General features: G+C 36.6%; 1 protein-coding gene across 2 annotated transcripts in view; it reads left to right on the plus strand.

Moving 5' to 3' along the window:
- Positions 1-21089, plus strand: part of numbl (NUMB like endocytic adaptor protein) — a 58877-nt gene extending 37788 nt beyond the window's left edge. For both annotated transcript variants that reach the window (XM_077208914.1, XM_077208913.1), the window contains exons 2-9: positions 5281-5431; positions 7220-7294; positions 9622-9696; positions 13456-13596; positions 14867-15071; positions 15152-15418; positions 16834-17010; positions 17642-21089. In XM_077208914.1, the coding sequence (XP_077065029.1) occupies positions 5306-5431; positions 7220-7294; positions 9622-9696; positions 13456-13596; positions 14867-15071; positions 15152-15418; positions 16834-17010; positions 17642-18444 (1869 nt within the window). In that variant the 5' untranslated portion in view covers positions 5281-5305 and the 3' untranslated portion in view covers positions 18445-21089. The remainder of the gene's footprint in view (positions 1-5280; positions 5432-7219; positions 7295-9621; positions 9697-13455; positions 13597-14866; positions 15072-15151; positions 15419-16833; positions 17011-17641) is intronic.
- The last annotated feature ends 255 nt before the right edge of the window (positions 21090-21344 follow it).

Consider the following 21344-nt stretch of genomic DNA (forward strand, 5'->3'; position numbering starts at 1 on the left):
CATCATCCTCCCTGGCCCTCCCCTCCATGCACTTCCCAATCACAGAGATTGTGGTCACCTGTCACCAATCTTCACTGATCGTCATCCAGCACTATATAACTCTTTCCACTGCAGTTCGCTATTGTCTGGTCTTGTCGTTCCCTCAGAGAGCATTTACCTGACTGCTTACCTTTGTGATACCTTCTTGAATGATTTACCGTCAGTCATCAGTTACGTTCATCTTTCTCCAGTCATCGTCCTCGATCTCCATTTCAGAACCTACAACTAAGATTAGTTATCATCCAGATATCCATCCAGTACTCAATATTCTTGAGTTACTCACCTGCTTCCATTGTTGTGATCTCATACTTCTGCAAATAAACCTGTTATTCACTTTACCTGTGTGAATCCTTCTGTTTCATGACAAGTGTATTAAATTTAGAGATGCATAATATATCTGTTATCAGCCGATATTTGAGTTTTTTTTTATTGTATCGGTCAAAAATAGATATTTAAATGTGCATTCTTATTTTACAAGTAACTTTCAGAACGCTATTTAATAATAACTAGTTTATTTTTTTTATAATTTAATATTCTGTAATGTAATATTCAGTTTCTTATGTACAATATGTTATAATGTTGAGACACCTAAATTCACATTTAGATTATTATATTGTTTTTTCCAGTGTATTTATTCAGACATTAGTATAAAATGTAACTACTTATAAGTGAAAGTGAAAGTGAAAGTGACACGTGATGGCCAAGTATAGTAACCCATACTTGGAATTTGACCTCTGCATTTAACCCATCCAAGTAAGTGCACACACATTAGGAGCAGAGTAGTGAGTAGTGAACACACACACACTGCAAACGTGGATACACACACCCGGAGCAGCGGGCAGCCTTGAGTGGCGCCCGGGGAGCGATTGGGGGTTAGGTGCCTTGCTCAAGCACACCTCAGTCATATTCCTGCCGGTACTGGAATCGAACCAGCAACCTTTGAGTCACCAGTCCAACTCTGTTACCATTAGGCCATGACTGCCCCCTTATAAGTTATCGGACATAATGAAAATAATTATAGATTTATTGTATTTGTCCAAATATTTATATCGTGGCGTCCATAATTGCTTTACCCTGCTTGTGTCATGATAACGGAACTTATCATAATTCACCGAAATTTCATGTCTGTCCAAATATGTATGACCTTTTTTGCTCCACTGAACACAAAATAAGGTATTTTGAGGAATGTATGAGCTTCTGTTTTCCATATAATGAAAGCATATTGTGAACAGGGGCTTTCAAACTGCAAAAGAAAAAAAAGCATCAGACATTTTGACCTTGATGGAGCTTGACAGCCCCGGATCACCATTTATTTTCATTGAGCAGCAGTGATATTCTTCAATTTATTTTTATATTCCACAGATGTTTGAAACAATAAAAGGCCAAGTAAGTAATGAGGGTAGAATAAAACTATTACAGAATTTTCCATTTTAGTTGAACTATCCCATTAATCCCTGCTGAAATAAATTGTGAGTGACTATTTTCCACCCAATCCTCTCAATGCCATTTAAGAGGCCTGAGCACAGCCTACCGTAAGAGACTGTCATGTATACATGCTACAATTACTCCCTTTTTCAAAAGCACCCAAAAAGCCTCCATTACACTGTCCACCCACGGTGTCTTTAAAATGAGCGCAGGCAGCTGCTGCGGTCCAATTCCTTGCGCTGAGAGCATTGATTTTTAGCAATAATGAGACAAAAGCTATATCTGCTCCTCCGCCTCCATACTGTATCGAGAGTCATACTGCAGCCTTTGCCTCATCAGTATCTCTACAGTCTTGAGATGCCGCAGGGGAGCTTAGGATGGTCTTTTGTAGATTTTGAGCCTCTTGCTATAGGAGCCCTTTTTGATTTGTTTGTTACATGTGATGCTACGGCCCTTGTGCTCACTGAAGCGTCCTAAGTGAGGTTTTAGCCCATTCGCTGCTCTGTTTTTTTTCTCTTTCATTTTCCCTCCCATTTACACCATTTCTTTCTTTCAACCCATTACCTTAAAGGAATGGTTCACCCAGAAATGAGAATCCATTCATTATTCTCATTCTCCTTCAAGTTTCAAAAAGGGCATGGAGGCATAATAAATATCGTATTAAAGTGGTCCATTCAACTTATGCAGTGTATTCCAAGTCTTCTGCAGTTATAAAAATGTTCTTATTGTTACTTTAAAAGTATTTCAGGGTGATTTTGCTATGAGTATGTTGTGATTTTTAAAATAAATCAGTTAAAATCCTTCACAGAGAAGCCAAGATTATTTGTAATATAAGTAGCCTTGTTTACTAAGATATTTGCTTGGACCTGATGTGGTAGATGGTCGGTCCATCAGACAGACACATGAAGAGAAGTGTTCTACCAAATGTTTTGTGTATGAAGTCTTGAGTGTTGTTTTGGTTTATTCTTGGTTCACTACCCATGTTGCTCCAGCTGGTTTTCATTTGGTGATGAAATCATTTCCATGGAGTGGCTTGGATAGCTCTTATGGCTGTTGTGTGACTTTTACATGCATGTTTTGGAAATTGGCGGGTCTCATAAGAAACTCTCAAGAACAAATTGTTTTCTTCGCTGTATGTGTTAACGAGTGTCAGGACACCAAAATATTAGTATACCAAATCTAGTGGAGATTTGCGATACCACATACATACATATTCACATAAACATTAAGTAATTGAAATGAATTTTAAATTAAGCAAATTCATTGCTCAAGTTTTTTTAAAAGTAGTTATTATTCAATTAAACTTTCAATCATACAAACTCCTACTAGAGATTCATGATATTGGTACCGTATTGGTCGATATTTAACTTTTTAATTGTGCATTGTCATTTTCTGTTTTATTACATTTAGATCAAATTTGTAATCAACAAAATGCTCACTTAAAGTTAATCTTTAAAAAACACTAATAATGCCGTCAAGTCTTTACATTTCATGATGGAATATCTATACCGTAAATAATGTACAGATTATAAAATTCTAATGTTATAATCTCACTGATGCCTAAATTTACTTGTAGCATTTCAAAGGATTGATTTTATTTTTTATATTTGTATTTACAAAATAGTTTAGAATTTTAATATCGACCGATTATTGACTATGGTGTTGTTATTGTTAACTAATTGAAACAACGGTGAAATATAATGAAATATAAACATTAGATGAAAAACTTAACCTTAAGACATCTACACAAAAAATAAAAATGCTACGTTGGCCACTAACTGAAATAAGTTATGGCTGGAGTACTAAAATGACTAAAAACTGAAATAAAGACAAATTAATGCTATAAATAAGCATGTTATTAAATAATACTAATGACAAAAGCACATTACAAAATGATTAAATAAAAAAGAAAACTAAAAATATAAAATTAAAGCTAATTAAAATTAATAATAAGTACTATTATGGTAAATAGTAGTATTTAAACTGATTTTAAAAAAAGTTTTAGTTTTTGACGGTGGTGCTGCATCAGTTAGGACGTTTGTGACTGGCTCCACAGTGTGAGCGACTCACATTAAAACTGTGACCTCAGTAAGATTCAATGAGGGTGTTTAGCACTTGTCTCCCTCCCCTTCTACATCTCAAGCTCCTTCTTTCTTCTCCTTATAAAGTCTCTTCTCTTTCTCTCATTGGCTTTTGGCCTGTTTTCTATGTCTTCTCCTCCCTCTCTGCTGTTCTGGCAGCCTTTCAGCCATTAGATCAATCCCGAAAGTATAGCAGAATCTCGGAAGCTCCTCCATTGACTGATCTTGATCAAGAACCCCCAAAACATCTAAACCCTCCTGTTGGGAATGTACTGGTGTTACTGTAATGTCCTGCGGCCTCATTAAAAATGCCATGTGGTTTATTCAGCTGCCCGTTCCCACCTCACAACCCGGACGAGCGGCAGGTGCCAGTCCTGCATATCCTGTGTCTGACCCCTATCTGATCTGTCAAGCTCAGCAACAGGCGCGTGCCAGAGCTGAGTAAAGCCCCCAGAGATTTAGACGCCAGGGCTATTAAAAAAAACACACTCATATACAATCATGTGTTCCTTTGAATATGTGGGTGTGTTACATGGCATTAAGAATTCGGGCCAGGCGTACATAGTGGTACTTCCGCCAATCCATGTCTGCCACCTGTTACCCGTAACACTTCATGGCTTTGGGAAATGTGAGCTTTTGGCCTCTGACGTGATGCTATAAAAGCAAAAGTGATTGTGTGGCCTGTGGTTCACACTGAAGAACGTAGTAGGCTACAACAGTTTGTGGGAAGTGTACAGCTTTTAAAGGAGAAGATATGCCGAACCGTGTGAAAAGATGGTAATAAGAATTGATTTTGTATGAGATTTTAGTATGTAAAAGTTTAAATGTAAGAGAGATATGAAAGCAAAAAAAATGTTAACCATTGATTCAGCCTGATGTCATTACTAGCCCGTATGATTTATTTTCTTTTGTGGAAAAGATATTTGGCAAAATTCATACCTATATAACTATTAGATAATAACTATTTTATTAATTGAGGTGAAATAAAAAAAAAAAAAAATTTTTGATGAAAAACTTAAACTAAACAAAAATTGTTGACTTCGAAACTGAACTGAAATGAGTAAAAGCGCATGACAAAATTAGTAAAGAAATTAATTGAAAACTGAAAATCAAAACATACAAAGCTAAAATATTACTAATAACTTTTTTTCAAGTTTAACAGTCTCAGTCCCCATTTATCTTTTTGTAAAAAAAATTCAAAATATCGTATTTTTTGTTTCAGTGAACTGTCCATCTAAGTGTTTGATGTTTTAGTATGCGTACTACTGTAAATTCTCCTTAATGGAATTTTTATGATGTACATGCGTAACTTGGACTAAACGGCTTCAAATATTTGCATTCTTCAGAGCGGCCTGGATTTGTTGTGTTTTGCATCAGAATTGGAAATTACCAATGCAAATTAAGGGTTGAATGAATGAGCTAATTATGTTACATAAATAGGCCTCTTGAGATCAAAGTCATTGTTTTTTTAAGACCGAGGTGAATACATTCCCTGCAATTTCTGTTTAATCCAATATACTGTGGTTATTTTCATTTCTTTCTTTTTTTTTTTAGATAAATATCAGAGTGATTACATCCTGCCTATCCAGCATGACTGGAAACATTGCCTTCTGTGTGATATGTCAACATTCAGTTGACACCCAGCTAGTGTGTGTCCTGACTTAACATTTGGAAGCTCAGGTGAAGTAAGGGCTATTTTGTGCTCCTGCTAACGCGTCTTCTTTCTTGTCCTCAGCAACAGAGAGTTTGAGAGCGTGGAGATGAATAAGCTGCGTCAGAGCCTGCGCAGGAAGAAGCCCACCTACGTGCCGGAAGCCAGCCGGCCACACCAATGGCAAGCAGATGAAGAGGCTGTACGGAAGGGCAAATGCAACTTTCCTGTCCGGGTAAGTTGAGAAGTCAACTGGCTTTTTAAGTCTTTGTTACTTTACTATAAGGTTTCATTAGTTAACTATTTTGGTTAACGTGCTAATAATGAACTGCAGTTCTACAGCATTTATTAATCTTTGTCAATGATTTTTATTAACTAATGTTAACAATGAATAAAAAATACAGTTACACGTGTATTGCTCAAGGATTAGTTCATGTTAGTTAATAAGTGAACAGTTGGTTTTGTCAAGTGCTTCCTATATAGAACCTTTTAGGGGGGTTCCCATCATGGGATAATGTAATGGATTTAGTTTAATTATTTCATTTTGTTTTTATTTTTATTTTTATTAAATTTGATGAAGTGAGCACCTCTTAAACATACTTTATCTCTAGAAAAAATTTAATAACCTGTCAAACATGAAAATATTATGCAATCACTTAAAACATTCTCCTTATATAAAAACCTTTTTGGCATAAAATGTTCTTTCAAATTTAACTCTAGGGTGCTATATTGATCCCCACTGAAGCTTTTTTCTAAGAGTGCACAATAAGATTAGGAGTGTTTATAAAGAAAGTAAATAGTGTCAGTTTTATTTGAATTCAAACTAACCCAGGCTCTGCCAACATAAATGTCTGTAGTGTAGTTCATGATGTTCCAGACTTGCTTATTTAAGCATTAACAATCATATAATGGCTTAGACTTCAAATGGAATAAATGTCCCGCTAAGGCGCTGTTATTCAAAAGCAATACTGGGGCAAGAGGGCAAAAGAAAAGAGGTATAATAGGAATGTCCAGATATAGATTTACTTTTTAAATGTTCGAAAGTGGCCAAAGGCTTTAGAGCTTTGAAAAAAAACAGACTTGAATTTAAAAGGCGACCAATCAAACCCCCACACAATAACACCAAGCTCATGGCTGGAATAGGATGTTAAGAAGTTGACTATATTCACTACCATTCATTCATGTAAAATCCATTAAATGTTTAATTATGTGAATATTTTAATGAAAATTCACAACCCTATTTTAGTGTGAAAATCTATTGTGAGATATAATAGATTTAACCTCTATATGAATTCCAGAATGTGGCTAGTATTAATATTAAAGTAAAACAAATAAGTAAATCCATTTTTTATAATTCATATGGCTTTTCTAACTGAGTACTTATATATGTGGTTATGTAATTAATTAGTCAGCATATTATGTAATTATTTTCATTAAAGGCATTTGACAATCCTATTTTGAAATGCAAAGATGCTTTTTCAAGACTAAAGAGGGTCTGTATCATTAAGTAAAGTGGAGAATATATTGCAGTGGATCTTGGATAATTAAATTCAGCCTAATTTTACTTTCCATCCTGAGGCATCAGGAATCTCTGTGAGACTGAGATGTAATCCTGTAATGGCCTCTGTCCTCATGACCACCATAATCACATAACCCTGGCAAGATGACCATTAATTGTGCCCGTGTGAGGACATTTTGATTGGTTTAGGCTGGACAAAGTGTCTCACTTCAGAGTTCCACAAATATATCCTCTGCTGTGTTTTCAACGGGTTCCTCATTGAAATCTACACTAGCCCTGTTTGGACAGGACTAGTTTTCCCTAAAGAGGTTGAGTAAATTTGTGTTCCTGTCTGTTTTTCTCACATAACCTCACCAAAAATGACAGAGTAGTGATTTTATTTTCATAACACGTCATGTCATTTAGAGAATTAATGGGGTTGTGAAAGAAAAATTTCATCTATCTCTCTCTCTCCCCCTCTCCCTCCCCCTCCCTTTTCTCTATATTTTTTCTGTCTTTCCGCAGTACCTCGGTCTGGTGGAGGTAGAGGAGTCCAGAGGGATGCATGTGTGTGAAGATGCAGTGAAAAAACTGAAACTGGTGAGTACAGTAATGCTTTCCATTCTCACAGAATAAAACAACATACACTTGCTAAAGCAAATTGGCAGCCAAAGAGGCTCAAATGTACAGTCAGCTAGTATAGGAAAAATGTGATATATTTAATATAATATATTAAGGGGAAAATATCAGGAAATTACAAATTTATTAAATTATTGGAAACTATAAAAAATATTTTGTAAAGTAATAGACATTTCTATTGTGAATATATATATATATTAATAAAAATCAATGAAGAAGTCTGAAATTAACTGATCGAAAAGTGTACAAATTCTATATAAATTGGCCAGTGTTTCTGTAGGTCAAATTGAATAATGCGTAACCAGCCCAAAACAAACAATAGATATGTTTATTATTATTATTATTATTATTATTATTATTATTATTATTATTTCCCACTTTTTGGAATAGTTTTTGCTAGATCATGTCTAGGTCAGTTGCTCACCAAGTAAAAAGCTAATGTCAATTAATTTAGAAAAGAAATTGAAATTTCCACATTTTGTTCAAAAGGCTTTTTATAGACTCTCAGTACATTAAATCCTCAGTCCTCACGTCAGAGTCTCATTTATTTTAAAAATCAATATTTATAGATTGGAGCTGCTCTGTCAAAGGCTATTGTCTTCAGTATTGCTGCTCTGTTAGTAGCTGTTCCCTGACACTGCAAATCTTATTACTGAATTGTCAAAACAGAACTGTTGTACCGTATATGTATTTATAAAGTATTTTTGTTTGTAAAACAATTGTTTAATTTTTCCCATTCATTTTTATGCAAAGACCTTTTCACCCACAAGTGGAGTTTGTATGACACAGACTGTGTGTGGTCCTTGTCTTTGGGGCCACTACATCTGTTCATATACGCTCTGCTCTTTCATCCCCATGTTGGTAGTTCCCGCTGTGTCTGTCTACACAGTCACTTCATTTATTTTCTCTTCTTCCCAAAACCCCCTAAGCCTTTATCTCATTCTGCTCTGTGCCTGTGCTTTTTCCTTGTTTTTCCGGTCTCTTCTTTCTACCTGCAACCAGTCCAATTTCCTCAGTGTTCTGCTGGACAGTGACTTTTGGGCTACTTGTAACAACATTTGGATTCCATCAGTTAGCTGCATTCTTCACTTTTACTTATTCCTACATTTTTTTCAAATTAAATACGTTTCACTGTCCTATCTTTCACTCTCTCAAACAGACATGTGCTCACAACAAATTCAATGAAAGATTTAAACCCTGTTCCAAAATTTAGAGAGGTGCTCTTGCAGTCTCTTGAACCTGTCCTAATTGCGCACTAGATGTGTACTTTCAGACTACATGCGATGCTAATAGTTTGGCCTAAAGAATGTACCTCAGGGCCAAGGACCCCCCAAATAGGAAGATTGCATTGCGAGTAACTAATATGCAAAGGCACACACACACACACACACACACACACACACACACACACACACACACACACACACACACACACACACACACACACACACACACACACACACACACACACACACACACAATACTGTTAGAAAAATTTGGGGTCGGTATAATGGAAAAATTTATTTTCACTTTCACAGTTTTTTTTACAGAGAAACAAGTAACGCTCAGAATTAAACATGCGTTTTTAAATATAAAGACTTAAATAGTATTTTCTTGTAAAACGCACTCTAATGATCTTTTTTTATATAAATTCTAAAAATCTAATCTAATGTAAGTTTTTTTAATGCTTTTAAAGTCTCTTCTGCTCTACAAGGTTGCATTTATTTGATTAAAAAATACAGTAAAAATAGTAATATTGTGAAATAGTAATACAGTTTAAAATATCTGTTTTCTATTTTAATATTTTTTAAATTGTAATTTATTCCTTGGATCATTCTAATATGCTGATTTGGTGCTGAATAAACAGTTCTTATTATTATCAATTTTGAAAATGGTTGAGCTGCTCAATATATTTACTTAATAATTTCATGATTCTTTGATAATAATAGAAAGTTCAAAAGGAGTGCATTTATTTGACATAGTAAAGACTTTACATTTTTTTTTAATTATTATTATTGCATAATGATTTTGCCCTTACATAAATGTTCTTATTTGCCAAGTTTTATCTGGCCTTAATGGGGCTTGTTCCTGGAACTCACATGTATCACAGGTCAGCATGTTGTCAAGCAACTCTCTAATGCATTGTAGGAAATATTGAGCTGACAAAAGCTAAAACTGTATGGAAATATATCATGGACAAAAATGATTGTGCTAGAATGCCTGATGCATAGCAAAACCTCTGCAGTAGTGTGTCAAAAGGCTGATGTTGTTTCAATATTTCTTTTCAGAGTGGGAAAAAAACTGTCAAGGCTGTGCTTTGGGTGTCTGCTGATGGCCTGAGAGTAGTGGACGATAAAACTAAGGTATGTGTGCATAGAGATTTTGTTGTGCATCCATTGCAAGCGATTAATAAAGGGTCAAAAAAGTCTTTGATTCCCGAAAAGCTCCCAAGCCATCAATTAGCCGAGTCTATCAGCGAGAGAGTAGGTCTGAAGGAAACACAAAATATGCAGTAAGAGGAAGCTGGCAGACCTCCAAAAGACCCGTCACATGACCATCCGGCTTCATGAGACATCACTTAGACTGTCTCAGACACAAGATGACTTTTGAGGCCAAGGGTTCCCGTGTCTCTCACGGTTGGATTTTTCTTTTGAAAGTTGGAGGATTAATGTAACTTCCTTCCCTCACACAAAACCCGGAAAGTTAACCAGAACAGGTCAAAGGCCTCACATAATGAGTTTTCAGCTCACATAGTACAAGGCGGAAGACCACAAAGCTTTCTTTTTTGTTTCTCGTAAGAGCTCCAGACTCAAACGTCCATTCATTATGCCCTTCTAGTAATCCTCCCATATGCATATGAGTCAGCACTGCCACCTAATCCTTCCTGCTGCTGTCTCACGTGTCCCTCTTCTCCTTTATCGTGCTAAACTTCACTATAGGGCTGTGCGAATAATCGAATTTCTTTCAAATTTGCCTTCCAACAATTGTGAAAAATTATAATTGAGATAAAGCGCATTCCATTCCTTTACATCACTTTTGCCCCTCCTTAAAAGCCCAAACTCAATGTCCAAATCAGTCTAATCATTGTGACTGCCGTAAAATGCAGTCTACTGCAGGACATGCTTGACATTAAAGAGTTATTAAGAGCATATTAAAGGTCAGATCACACCAAGAACAATAACGTTAATGGCACAGAGGAACGATATCGTTGGAATCACTTTCAAAATGATTTTTTCCAGCTGATGAACGATAAAAAGATTGACAGCCAATCAGAATACAGTGGCAGACGGCATTACTGTAGCACATGCTTATAATAAACAGAACTTTATCGTGCATAGATGTGGATGCTAATATAGTTATCAATATGGTTATCTTCATAGTTGTCGTTCTTGGTGTGAACAGGCTTTAAGCTGAGAAAGAAAACTCAAACTCTTCCCCAGGTGAGTTTCAGTGTGTGCGCTTCGAGATGGAGCGAAACACGAACAAGCGAAGTATACCTTGGACTTCGGGTGTGTTACTAAAAGGTCAGATGTGTGTCAGTATATTGGATCCATGTGTTAGGTCTTAAAGTGACAGCAGTCTAATATACCTACTGCCGTCTGTCATTACTGTTAATCGAACTACAAAAGATAAAGAGAAAGTCACTCACTGTTCATGACTGAATAATTTTCATAGCTCGAATAAGAATCTTTATCATATAGTCATATTGTTTGTAGTTAATTTTTTATTGTATTTCTTACTTGTCTTCAATGAATGTTTGAGGACTTTTTTTTACTTACATCTGGTATCTAAAAATTTGATATCATAACAACCCTATTTCCAGAAAAATATATTTAATGTATATCAGTATTGTGAAAATAAATATCCATAAGATTTTGGACATATCTCTCACTCCTGATCATTTAAATAGCCGTGATTACAATATTGACCAAAACAATTGTGATTAGCAAGCCCTACTTGATTGTCATTATAGTAAAAGGGTTATTGATTACAAGACCAGACTTATTTTTGTTAGTAAAGACCCAGACAGTCTTATTCCTGACATCTGAGATGAGTCAGCATTCATGAATCCATAAAGTTCTTCCCGTCCACTGTAAACCCCCGTTATCCCCCCCAGGACACATTCATCCATGATGAAGCTTTTAGAGCTCTGACCAGGGCCCCTTCGGTCAGTAATTTACTTACAATGAATGGGCCCCTCACCTCAACCCAGTCCTCCTCTGCTTCACTGACCCCTCACCTACCACTTCTACACTGTTCAGCTCATGCATTATGTATTTAGTGTGGCCCCCTAACAAGGAAACACTAGCCACTGTTACAGTGGGAGGTCCAGGCTACACAAAAAGCTTTAGTCATGTTAGAACAATCAAAAGGACAAAAACGGTACAATGTGGTTGGTTCATGGACAAATAAGAATAAATAAGGAAGACCAATCTTTTGGATACATTAATTCAAATAATATTTTAAAACTGAAATCACTTTATCACAATATCAGTGCAGTTATACCACTTTTTCATTATGCCCCACAAAAAAAATTGACTTGATTGACTTCCTGAAAACTCTCCTTTGGATTTACAAATGCTTCGTGAACCTCAGATTGTATAGTTAAAGGTGCACTATGTAACTTTTGGCTCTCTAGCAGTTTAAAAACAAAACTGCATGCATTTTGTGGAAGAACGGTGTTTTGGTTGTGCTTTGGCTCTGACATGGTACTTCCTTGAAAACAAATTCCAGCACAGCGCTACAACAACCCATAATGAAATTAGCCTTCACAATAGATAAGGCTTTACAATGAACTCTGTTAGAGAGCTGCATATAGCAATTAAATCTGTTCAATAAAATACCTTACTCACCTGTTAAATAATAAAAACGCCATCTTCTCATCACTTTTACATTTCTAATCCCTCAGTGATCTCCGAAAAAACATGCCAATGTTGATTCTTGTATTATTACGAGCTCTGTCATTTCTCTTTTTGACAGCAGACTCTCTTCTGTTCTGAGTTTTTTTTTAAACAGCTGATTCCCCAGAGGTTCGAAATCTAGCTGCTCTATGTCAACCTTTCTTGCTTGTTGTGACAACTAACCTCTGCCACTCACACACAATACATGCGTCAAAGTAGCCGGAGAAACTTTTCTCTATTTACGGATATGCAATACGCATATGCAATGTACTCAATTTTCCCACAAAAATCATACCAACAGATCTAAAATATAAACATTTATATGATAGGCTTACCATAGTGAATCAGGGTAAGACAAAAAACACGTAATGGTTGTACAAGTTGTTAGCCTGGTTAAAACCAGACCCTTCTCAGTCGTAACTGAGTTAGGGTCTGGGGAAGGTTCATTGACAGCTCACCTCCAAAGGGGCGTCACCAACGGACGTCGCTCAAATGCCTCTGGGCGCAATTGGATAGACCATGAAACCAATCAGATCGATCATCATCTTGTAAAGCCCGCCTCAACGTTTGTGATTGGTGCCTCGATTTGGAAAGATTGGAAATGAGCTTTAATGGGCTCTTCGCCATACTAACTTGCAGAGCAAATCTAAATTTGCCGGATGTTCGTCTGGGTTTTCCCAGGCTAACAAGTTGTGGTATTAAATTGAATTTTTTTTCAACTCTCGGCGACCAGAAAAATACGAAAAGCACCTTTCCAAAAATATCTTCCAAGCACCTGTAGTCCCTGGAGGTATATCAGAGCTTGAGTTGAAGCCGCTTCCTCGAGCCTCTCCTCTGCGGACAACAAGCCAAATACGTTTAACCTAAATAGTTAAAGATTACCTATCTGGGCAAACAAACTCATGAAAAATTATTATAGTGTTATCAATGCAGTCATCAGTTTGCCTAAAAGAACACAAAATGTTCTAACATTTTAAAATAACTAAGCCTATCACTTTCATGAATCACGAATAAGGCCCATTGTCTGTATAATTATAATATGTACAGTAATAATATGAAACCCAATACAATAATACATTTTTGAATAAATATTTATTAAACGGATATGGGCACTTTCAAAATACTTCACTTTGTTTTAACCTGTATTTTACAAATGTTTAAAAAAAAAAATTAAATGCCACAAACAACAACCAATCTGTCCATTTCTTATTTTCTCTGTAGGACCTCATTGTTGACCAGACCATTGAGAAAGTGTCTTTCTGTGCACCTGACCGTAATTACGATAAGGCATTCTCCTACATCTGCCGTGATGGAACGACTCGCCGCTGGATGTGCCACTGCTTCATGGCCTTGAAGGACTCGGTGAGGAGAACCCAGTGGGGATTAATTCTTCAGCCTCTGTTCCCTGCAAAGTGGGATTAAGATTGGGATTATGGCAGTGTTCTCTCAAGCGGAATAACCGCTTAGAGACTGTTATCTGCACTTGGGGCACAGAGAAAAACACATTAAGGACTAGAATGGAATGGAGTTTTGATTAGGATCCCAATACTATTCTAGACAAAAACAAACTTTTGTGACCATATCATGTTTCTGTCCACCCCATAAAAAACAATAACAGAACTGGATATGTGAACACAGACTAACCTAGTTGTGATACTCGGTAAAATATAATTTTCCCAATCAGTACTTTCATTCCAAAGTTAAAAAGTTTAAACAACCTTTAAAACATGATACATAGTTACATACTTATAAAGCATATCTTCATTTCTTAAATTTTTTTTAATTTTTTCTTTACCTCATTGGCTAATAGTTTTTTTCTTGTTTTAAGCAGAAATCTACAAATATTGGAAAAAATAAGCTTAATTTAAGATATAGTGTCAGACATCGTATATATTGTCAGAATTATTAAATATCTTTAAATATATATTTGTATTGTTTTTTTAATAAAAATATTATTTTCATTATATATAATATATTTTTATCTTATATTTGTCTTAGCTTTTCAAAACATTTTAACCTTAAAAAAAAAAAAATATATATATATATATATATATATATTTAAGTGTACAGTGTTGCTGTGATGGGTCACACTTTAAATTAGGGTCCAATTCTCACTATTAACCAACTATAACTGATTTTTGCCTCAATAAATTCCTAATTACTGGTTATTTATAGGTAGTTGTTAAATTTAGGTATTGGGTAGGATTAAGGGATGTAGAATATCATGCAGAAGGCATCAATATGTGCTTTATAAGTAATAATAATCAGCAAATATCCTAGTAAAGGCGCTTTTCCACTGCGTGGTATGACTCGACTCGGCTCGCTTTACTATGCATGCTAATAAGCAACTAGTTAATTGTGAGAATTGGACCCTAAATTAAAGTGTTACCCAGTGATGTAGCATCATCCACAGCATTTTCATTATTATTATAAAACATAAGTGAAAAAATTGCTTAATTTAATATATACTGTCAGAAGTTTTATGTATTTGTATTATGTTTAACATAAACATAACTTTTAACATTATATATAATGTTTTTATCTTAGCTTTCAAATTTTTTTCTTGAACAACAAGACAAAAAACGAATTAAAAATATTTTTGGGTGTTTCCACAATGCTAATCCAACTTTAGGGTGAACGTTTGAGTCATGCAGTTGGATGCGCCTTTGCTGCTTGCCTTGAGCGGAAGCAACGCAGAGAGAAGGAGTGCGGGGTCACGGCTTCCTTCGATGCAAGCCGCACCTCGTTCGTGAGGGAAGGCTCCTTCCGTATCTCCTCTGCTGGACAGCAGAGTGACCGGGAGGACATCATGAAACAGCTGCAGGACAAAAAGAAAGGTCGGTCTCGTATCCATTACTCTCAAACACCAAAGCCTTTCTTTGTGATGATGCTGATAAGTGAATCTCCCTCTCTGCAGAAGCATGTTATATTTCTGCTATGCCACCTGGAAATGCTTCTCCTCCAGAGGGAGCGGCTTCACCTGGGGAGAGGGCGGAGCCAGGCGGGCCTCACGCCATCCCGCGCCGACACGCTCCTATCGAGCAGCTGGTGCGGCAGGGCTCCTTCCGAGGCTTCCCTCAACTTAGCCAGAAGAACTCACCTTTCAAACGGCAGCTCTCCCTACGCTTGAACGATCTCCCATCAACCCTTCAGCGCAAGACGGACTTCCAGACCAAGAACCCAGGTGAGTTATTTTTGTGTACTCAAGCTGTGTAAGTGTAATGGAACCGTAATGTTGACCCAGTAATGTTTACCGCCTTAACTTTGTGCACTCTGTATCATCAACTAGTGGACTTTGGCATTTAAAATGTATCTAATGCTGAGCCTGCATACAAATATGTATAAAGGACCATTTCAGAAAACTCTATTTCCATTGATTGTACCCATAAATTAATTTGAGCGTGTATTCTAGACCATAAACTGCTGCATTTACCTAGATCTGTTATCTATGTGAGGGACCCTTCCATTGATCCTTTTTCAAGTAGTGCTCTATAGATAACATGTTTTGCACAGAATTATGCTGCTGATTCTTTTCTCTAGCTTAATCCCCTAGACTAAATTCTAAAAGGGGAATTATGGGTCATGTTTTAGCAATGCCATATAAAACAGGGGTTATCCATGAATAATAAATATAAAAATAATAAATATGTAGGAAGTTTGAGGACATCATATTGTATGTAGTACAATTGTTTTTCTTTATAAAAATGTTGCTTTGTAGTTGTGCAAGCAAATTTGATATGAGGAGGACTGTAATACAAAGCAGAACATTAAAACGTTTTTTTAAAAGCATTGTTGTTTCTGATTATTATTATTTTTTTAATTAGAGATCCTATTTTAAAATTCTGTGTGATCCTGATAATCTGATAATTATTGTCAGGCTAGGGCTGATAACCGATAAATGGTTGATATCAAAGTTATATACTATACTGTATTAAAAATAGCATTATAACACACTACAAATTACATTAATAGTTTAGTTCAAGAATTATCATATCAAATATTTTGAACCTATACGTATAAATAAAAGTTTGAACTTGGTAAGTTTTACCAAGGCTGTATTTATTTGATTAAAATACAGTGCAAATAGTAATATTGTGAAATGTTGTTACAATTTAAATGAACTGTTTTCTACTTAATTTATTTATTCCTGTGATACAAAGTCAAATTTTTAGCATCATTACTCCAGTCTTCAGTGTCACATGATTTTTATTTTATTTATATAATATTTGTATATATATTTTATGCTGATTTGGTGCTCAATAAACATTTCTTATTATTATCATTATCTGATCATTAAAAAAACAGCTTAATATTTTTGTGGAAACCGTGATAAAGTTTTTTTCAGGATTCTTTGATGAATAGAAAGTTCAAAAGAACAGCCTTTATTTGAAATAAAAATCTTTTGTAACATCATAAATGTCTTTACTGTCACTTTTGATCAGTATATTGCATCCTTGCTGGATAAAAGTATTAATTTAATTCAAAACTGTATCTTATATCATAGATCCAGGTTATTGTAGCTAGCCCATAAACTGCATGCATGGCCCACCAATATGAGCCACACAAGTGTGATTGAGCTTCCCTATTGGTTTGTGTTAGTTCCAGAGATGGATCTGTCTTTGGCAGGAGAGGCAGACAGCATAAACGCTCTGTGCAGCCAAATCAACAACTCTTTCACCAAACCATCTGAGGAACTGTGTGCCAAAGCTATCAGCAACTGCTTGCCAGTTTGCAGCGCTCCACCCGCCATTCCCCCTCCACCTGCTCCACTGCAAGGTAACACAGACTGCATAACCCAACACAAACATAGAGATATATTGTGAACAGGGGTTTAAAAGACACTTGATATTCAGTAATATTATCGATCTGACTACACTGACTCTATCGGATGAGAACAAAACTTGAACTGAATTGAACTGGATGATGACACTATTGTCTTCCGTAGAGCTTTTTACTCTTTCTTTTTTTTAAAGCGCTTTTACTTGAGCAATGATCCGCTGAATGTCTTCCAACCTTAGGACTTTATTCCAAAGCATTCATGAATTACAAGCAGTTAAAGGCCAATTCACATTGCATTGACAGAATCCGATAGTCATCAGATTACTGCACGACACTTCTCAGACATTCTAATGGCAATCCAGCATGTTCAATCTGCGAAATCAAGCTCCGACAGATGCCAACAGATTCCGACACACGATTCGACAAAACCCGACGAAATGTTTATTGCTGTCTGTCAGTGCGGTGTTAATTGGCCTTAAGTTTGCATTGTACATTTTCACTTCTATGCTAAAAAATGGGGCTTACTGTTAACAATCTGGATTGTTTAAAATGCTATATAAATAAAGGTGACTTCACTTGAATAGTTCAGGCTTATTTTAACGTTCTTACCCCTCCTGTTGTTCCCCAGCTACAAGCTCATGGGTTCAAACAGAGCCTGCTGTCCAGTCTCCTCCTCCCGTGCCTCAGGGCGGCCACAGACGGACCCCATCTGAAGCAGAGCGCTGGCTGGAAGAGGTGGCTAAAGCGGTTAAAGCCCAGCAGCAGACTTCACCTAGTCTACCGCCACCACCCACTCAGCAACCTCCACCCATGCCCACTATTCCCATTGCGCCTGGTTCCCTCCCCACCTCAATGCAGCCATTCCCAATGGCCTTCGATGTCACTCCCGCACCTGTTGGCATGTTCGCCCAACAGCCTCTTCAACCGGCTTTTGTACCTATGCAGGCATATATGCCCACTCTGGCCAACAGCATGACCTATCCCAATGCCAGTGTGCCCGTGGTGGGCATCACACCGTCGCAAATGGTAGCTAATGTATTCTGCTCTGCAGCCAGTACAGGGGGCGGAGCAGCGATGGGAATCGGGATGGGGCCTAAGACAGGTACGCTTGGTGGTGGCCAACATTCGGTTTTCCCCACCCTGCCCAGAGGTTTCCCAACCACCACATTCGCCTCTCCTCCAACCGTCAACGGCCACCCGCACAACTCCTTTCCATCTACGGCCGCGACCACTAGTGTTACTCAAAACGGTAGTACCATAAAGAGCGGTACTAGTTGGCCGATGGAGAGTCTGAATCCGAATCCCACAGGCAGTTCCCAGGAAGCAGAGCATTTTGAGGCAAAGTGGGCTGCTCTGGAGTCTAAATCGCAACCGAAGGCGCAAAACCCTTTTTCGAATGACTTACAAAAGACTTTTGAGATTGAACTATAATTGTAAGGAGACTCTGAAAGTTTGGAACTGTTTCATAACCCATTCCCCTTCCCATTTTTTTGGTCTCCGAAAGGGTTTTCTTACGCTCCTGGTCTGTTTGACGGCTTTGGTTGTTGTAAAAGATCATCTGGTTGCATTTTGTGTCATTTTGAGAGTCAGACTCAAGATTTGGAGAATGGAAAGACAGTCACAATGGTTCGGCACTTACGGGACAGCTTAAAAGAGAAACCTGCACATTACTTTCACCAGTAATGACCCTTTTACCTAAAGGTAATGCTGAAATTAGGGGATGGTCAGAATCTATTTATTGTTTTTATTTGATTATAATGGTTATTTTAAATCAGAATTTAATTAATTTTGGGTTTCCCTTATTTATTTTTATTGAACAGGGTGAAAAATTACATGTGGAATAAATTGGCTACTTGAAAACTGAGTCACCAAATGATAGATTTAAAAATAATTTGAGCTACAGTATCTTGTTGAACGATGAGTACTTTGTGATGTAAATAGCATGCTTTCCATTTAGTTTTATTCATTGTCCCTTCTGTGGCTGTTTAGTTTCGTAATTTCAAACGAATCAGTCGTGACCATTGAAGCATCAGCTCTGAACCAAGTGGATACGGAAAGTTCCACCAACAGGCACATTCCAACCCTAACTATACCATCGACACCCATAATGCAATGAAAAACTAGACCAAAATGCCAGTGTAGTAACCTTGACCTTTGTTTATTGGCATGGAAACTTTTTTTGAACAACTTTTCTGAGGGTTATAGTTTTATTTTTTATAATATGTTTAAGTCAACAATAACCCTACCTTCAATAGGGTTCATGGGGCTTCTCAGTTATTAAGAATGTATTTCAAAAACTTTGTGACCATTCTAGGGCATTAAAATGGGCTAGAATGGGTAATTGTGAAAAACTGTATTAGAAAATATTACAAAAAGGGTGGAAGAGGAAGGTTATAGTGTTAGTTTATGCAAGCAATGCAACGACTACACAGACTCTTAAAGGGACAGAGTCAAATGGTCCTGTTCATGCATGTTTAAAATATCTCATATTACAGTATGTTAAAACATTGAATATGCATATTAGTCTTGGCTTTCGTTTCTTATCACCACTGTTGCACTCTCGCTGGTCTAACAAAGGGAATAATTGTCTATAATTGCAGGTGAATAATGTCAAGCACTCTACACAATAGGATCTCATGCAGTTATTCTAAAATCAAATCCTTCTCATTCATGAGGTTCATATTTTCTCCAACGTTGTGCGTTTAGGCACATTTATAATTTATAGAGGTCATATGATGCTATTTAATTTTAGTTTATTTTGTTTATTGGGTGTAATGTAATGTAATGTAAAAAAACACATTATTTTTCACATATTGTAAATTATTGCACTACCTCTATTACCAGTCTGTTTGAAATGATCTACACAGCCCCACACTGAAAATTCCAGAGCGATCTGATTGGCCAGTTGACATGGTGCGTTGTGATAAGCCAAAAACCTCAAGCATGTGTCAGAAATGTAACACCCTTTACCATAACCGCGAGCTTCAGCTACCAAGGCTTGTAAACACACAGTTATTAATGTCATCGGTATTACAGTATCACTTCGAGCCCGAGGAAGATTCTGGAAATGTGGTTGATTGAGCGGATAGAACATAACCAATGTAGCAAGCATGACTTCAAGCATGATCTTAACCACTTATTCCTAATTTCGTCTGTTTTCTGCTGGCCAAACAAAAGGAATTTGTTTTCGTATCCAAACACACAGCGTCTCCATGACATGATAACAACTCTAAAATTCACTGAAGCCTTGCCTTCTTTCTTTGCGTATGCCTTTTTTGACAGGCGTTATGGTAATATGGCACATCGCGACAGACATTCCCGGAAGTAATATCTGGACTTCGATTGAGGTCAATTTGATAAATCCCTTTGTAGGAGACTTTGTAACTTTGCAGATCTTATACACGCTACACACTAAAGGAAAGTGAAAACATTAAAAAGCATCATATGACCTCTTTAGAAATGCTCAATGTTTGTATATTTATTTTCATCAGAGTGTACGAATAAGATGTTGAATGATCTTTCTGGAGTGTGTTGAGCCTGCAAGGTTCAAAGCTAATGATCAAAGTCAGACTGCACACTGTGCTCGGTGAGGTGAACTCCACACACACTTCCTGTGGAGACATAATAGCAGTGGACATTCAAGGCAGGCACAATGTTTTTAACTCCTGTTTCAAAAAGGCCATTTTGACTGTAATGTGTTTTAAATTGACCTCCTGGTTTTCTTATCAATTGTTTATTACAGGGTCAAGCAGGTCTATTGTGTGGCACAATGAATCTAAAAATAGTTCTTTTTCCAAAGACAATGCATTTGTAATTCGGCCAAGCGATATGTTGTATGGCGTTAAATGGATGAATTAATTCTACTCAATTGCCCTGGTCTTTTTGTCCACTCTCTCCCCCTTGACAAAATCTAGGTTTTTCAAAACCAGGGAACTAAATTACCTCATAATGTTGATTGTAAACTTAAGTGTAGTGATGATAAACCAGTGGAGTTTATTTTTATTCTTTATTTACAGAATTTTGTATTTAAACCTACATATTTCTATTGTAATTACATTGTATAAAAGATAAATAAATAATATAATATAAACAATGGCTCTTTTGTTGGTGGCTTAATTCATGTACATCATACATACGAAGATAAACATCATGAATAAATTGTGTATGTACATGAATATATATATACCATACATATATACATTCCAATCTCTAGGTATGGTGAAGGGTATGTGATGATGTGGGGCTTTTTTAATTCCAAAGGCCAAGGGAACTTTATCAGGATGCATAGTATCCTGGATCCATGAAATTACTGGCCTTTAAAAATAAAAATC

Source organism: Siphateles boraxobius, unplaced genomic scaffold, assembly GCF_051911475.1.
Source record: "Siphateles boraxobius isolate OS27281-9 unplaced genomic scaffold, OSU_SipBor_1 6, whole genome shotgun sequence".
Classification (NCBI taxonomy): domain Eukaryota; kingdom Metazoa; phylum Chordata; class Actinopteri; order Cypriniformes; family Leuciscidae; genus Siphateles; species Siphateles boraxobius.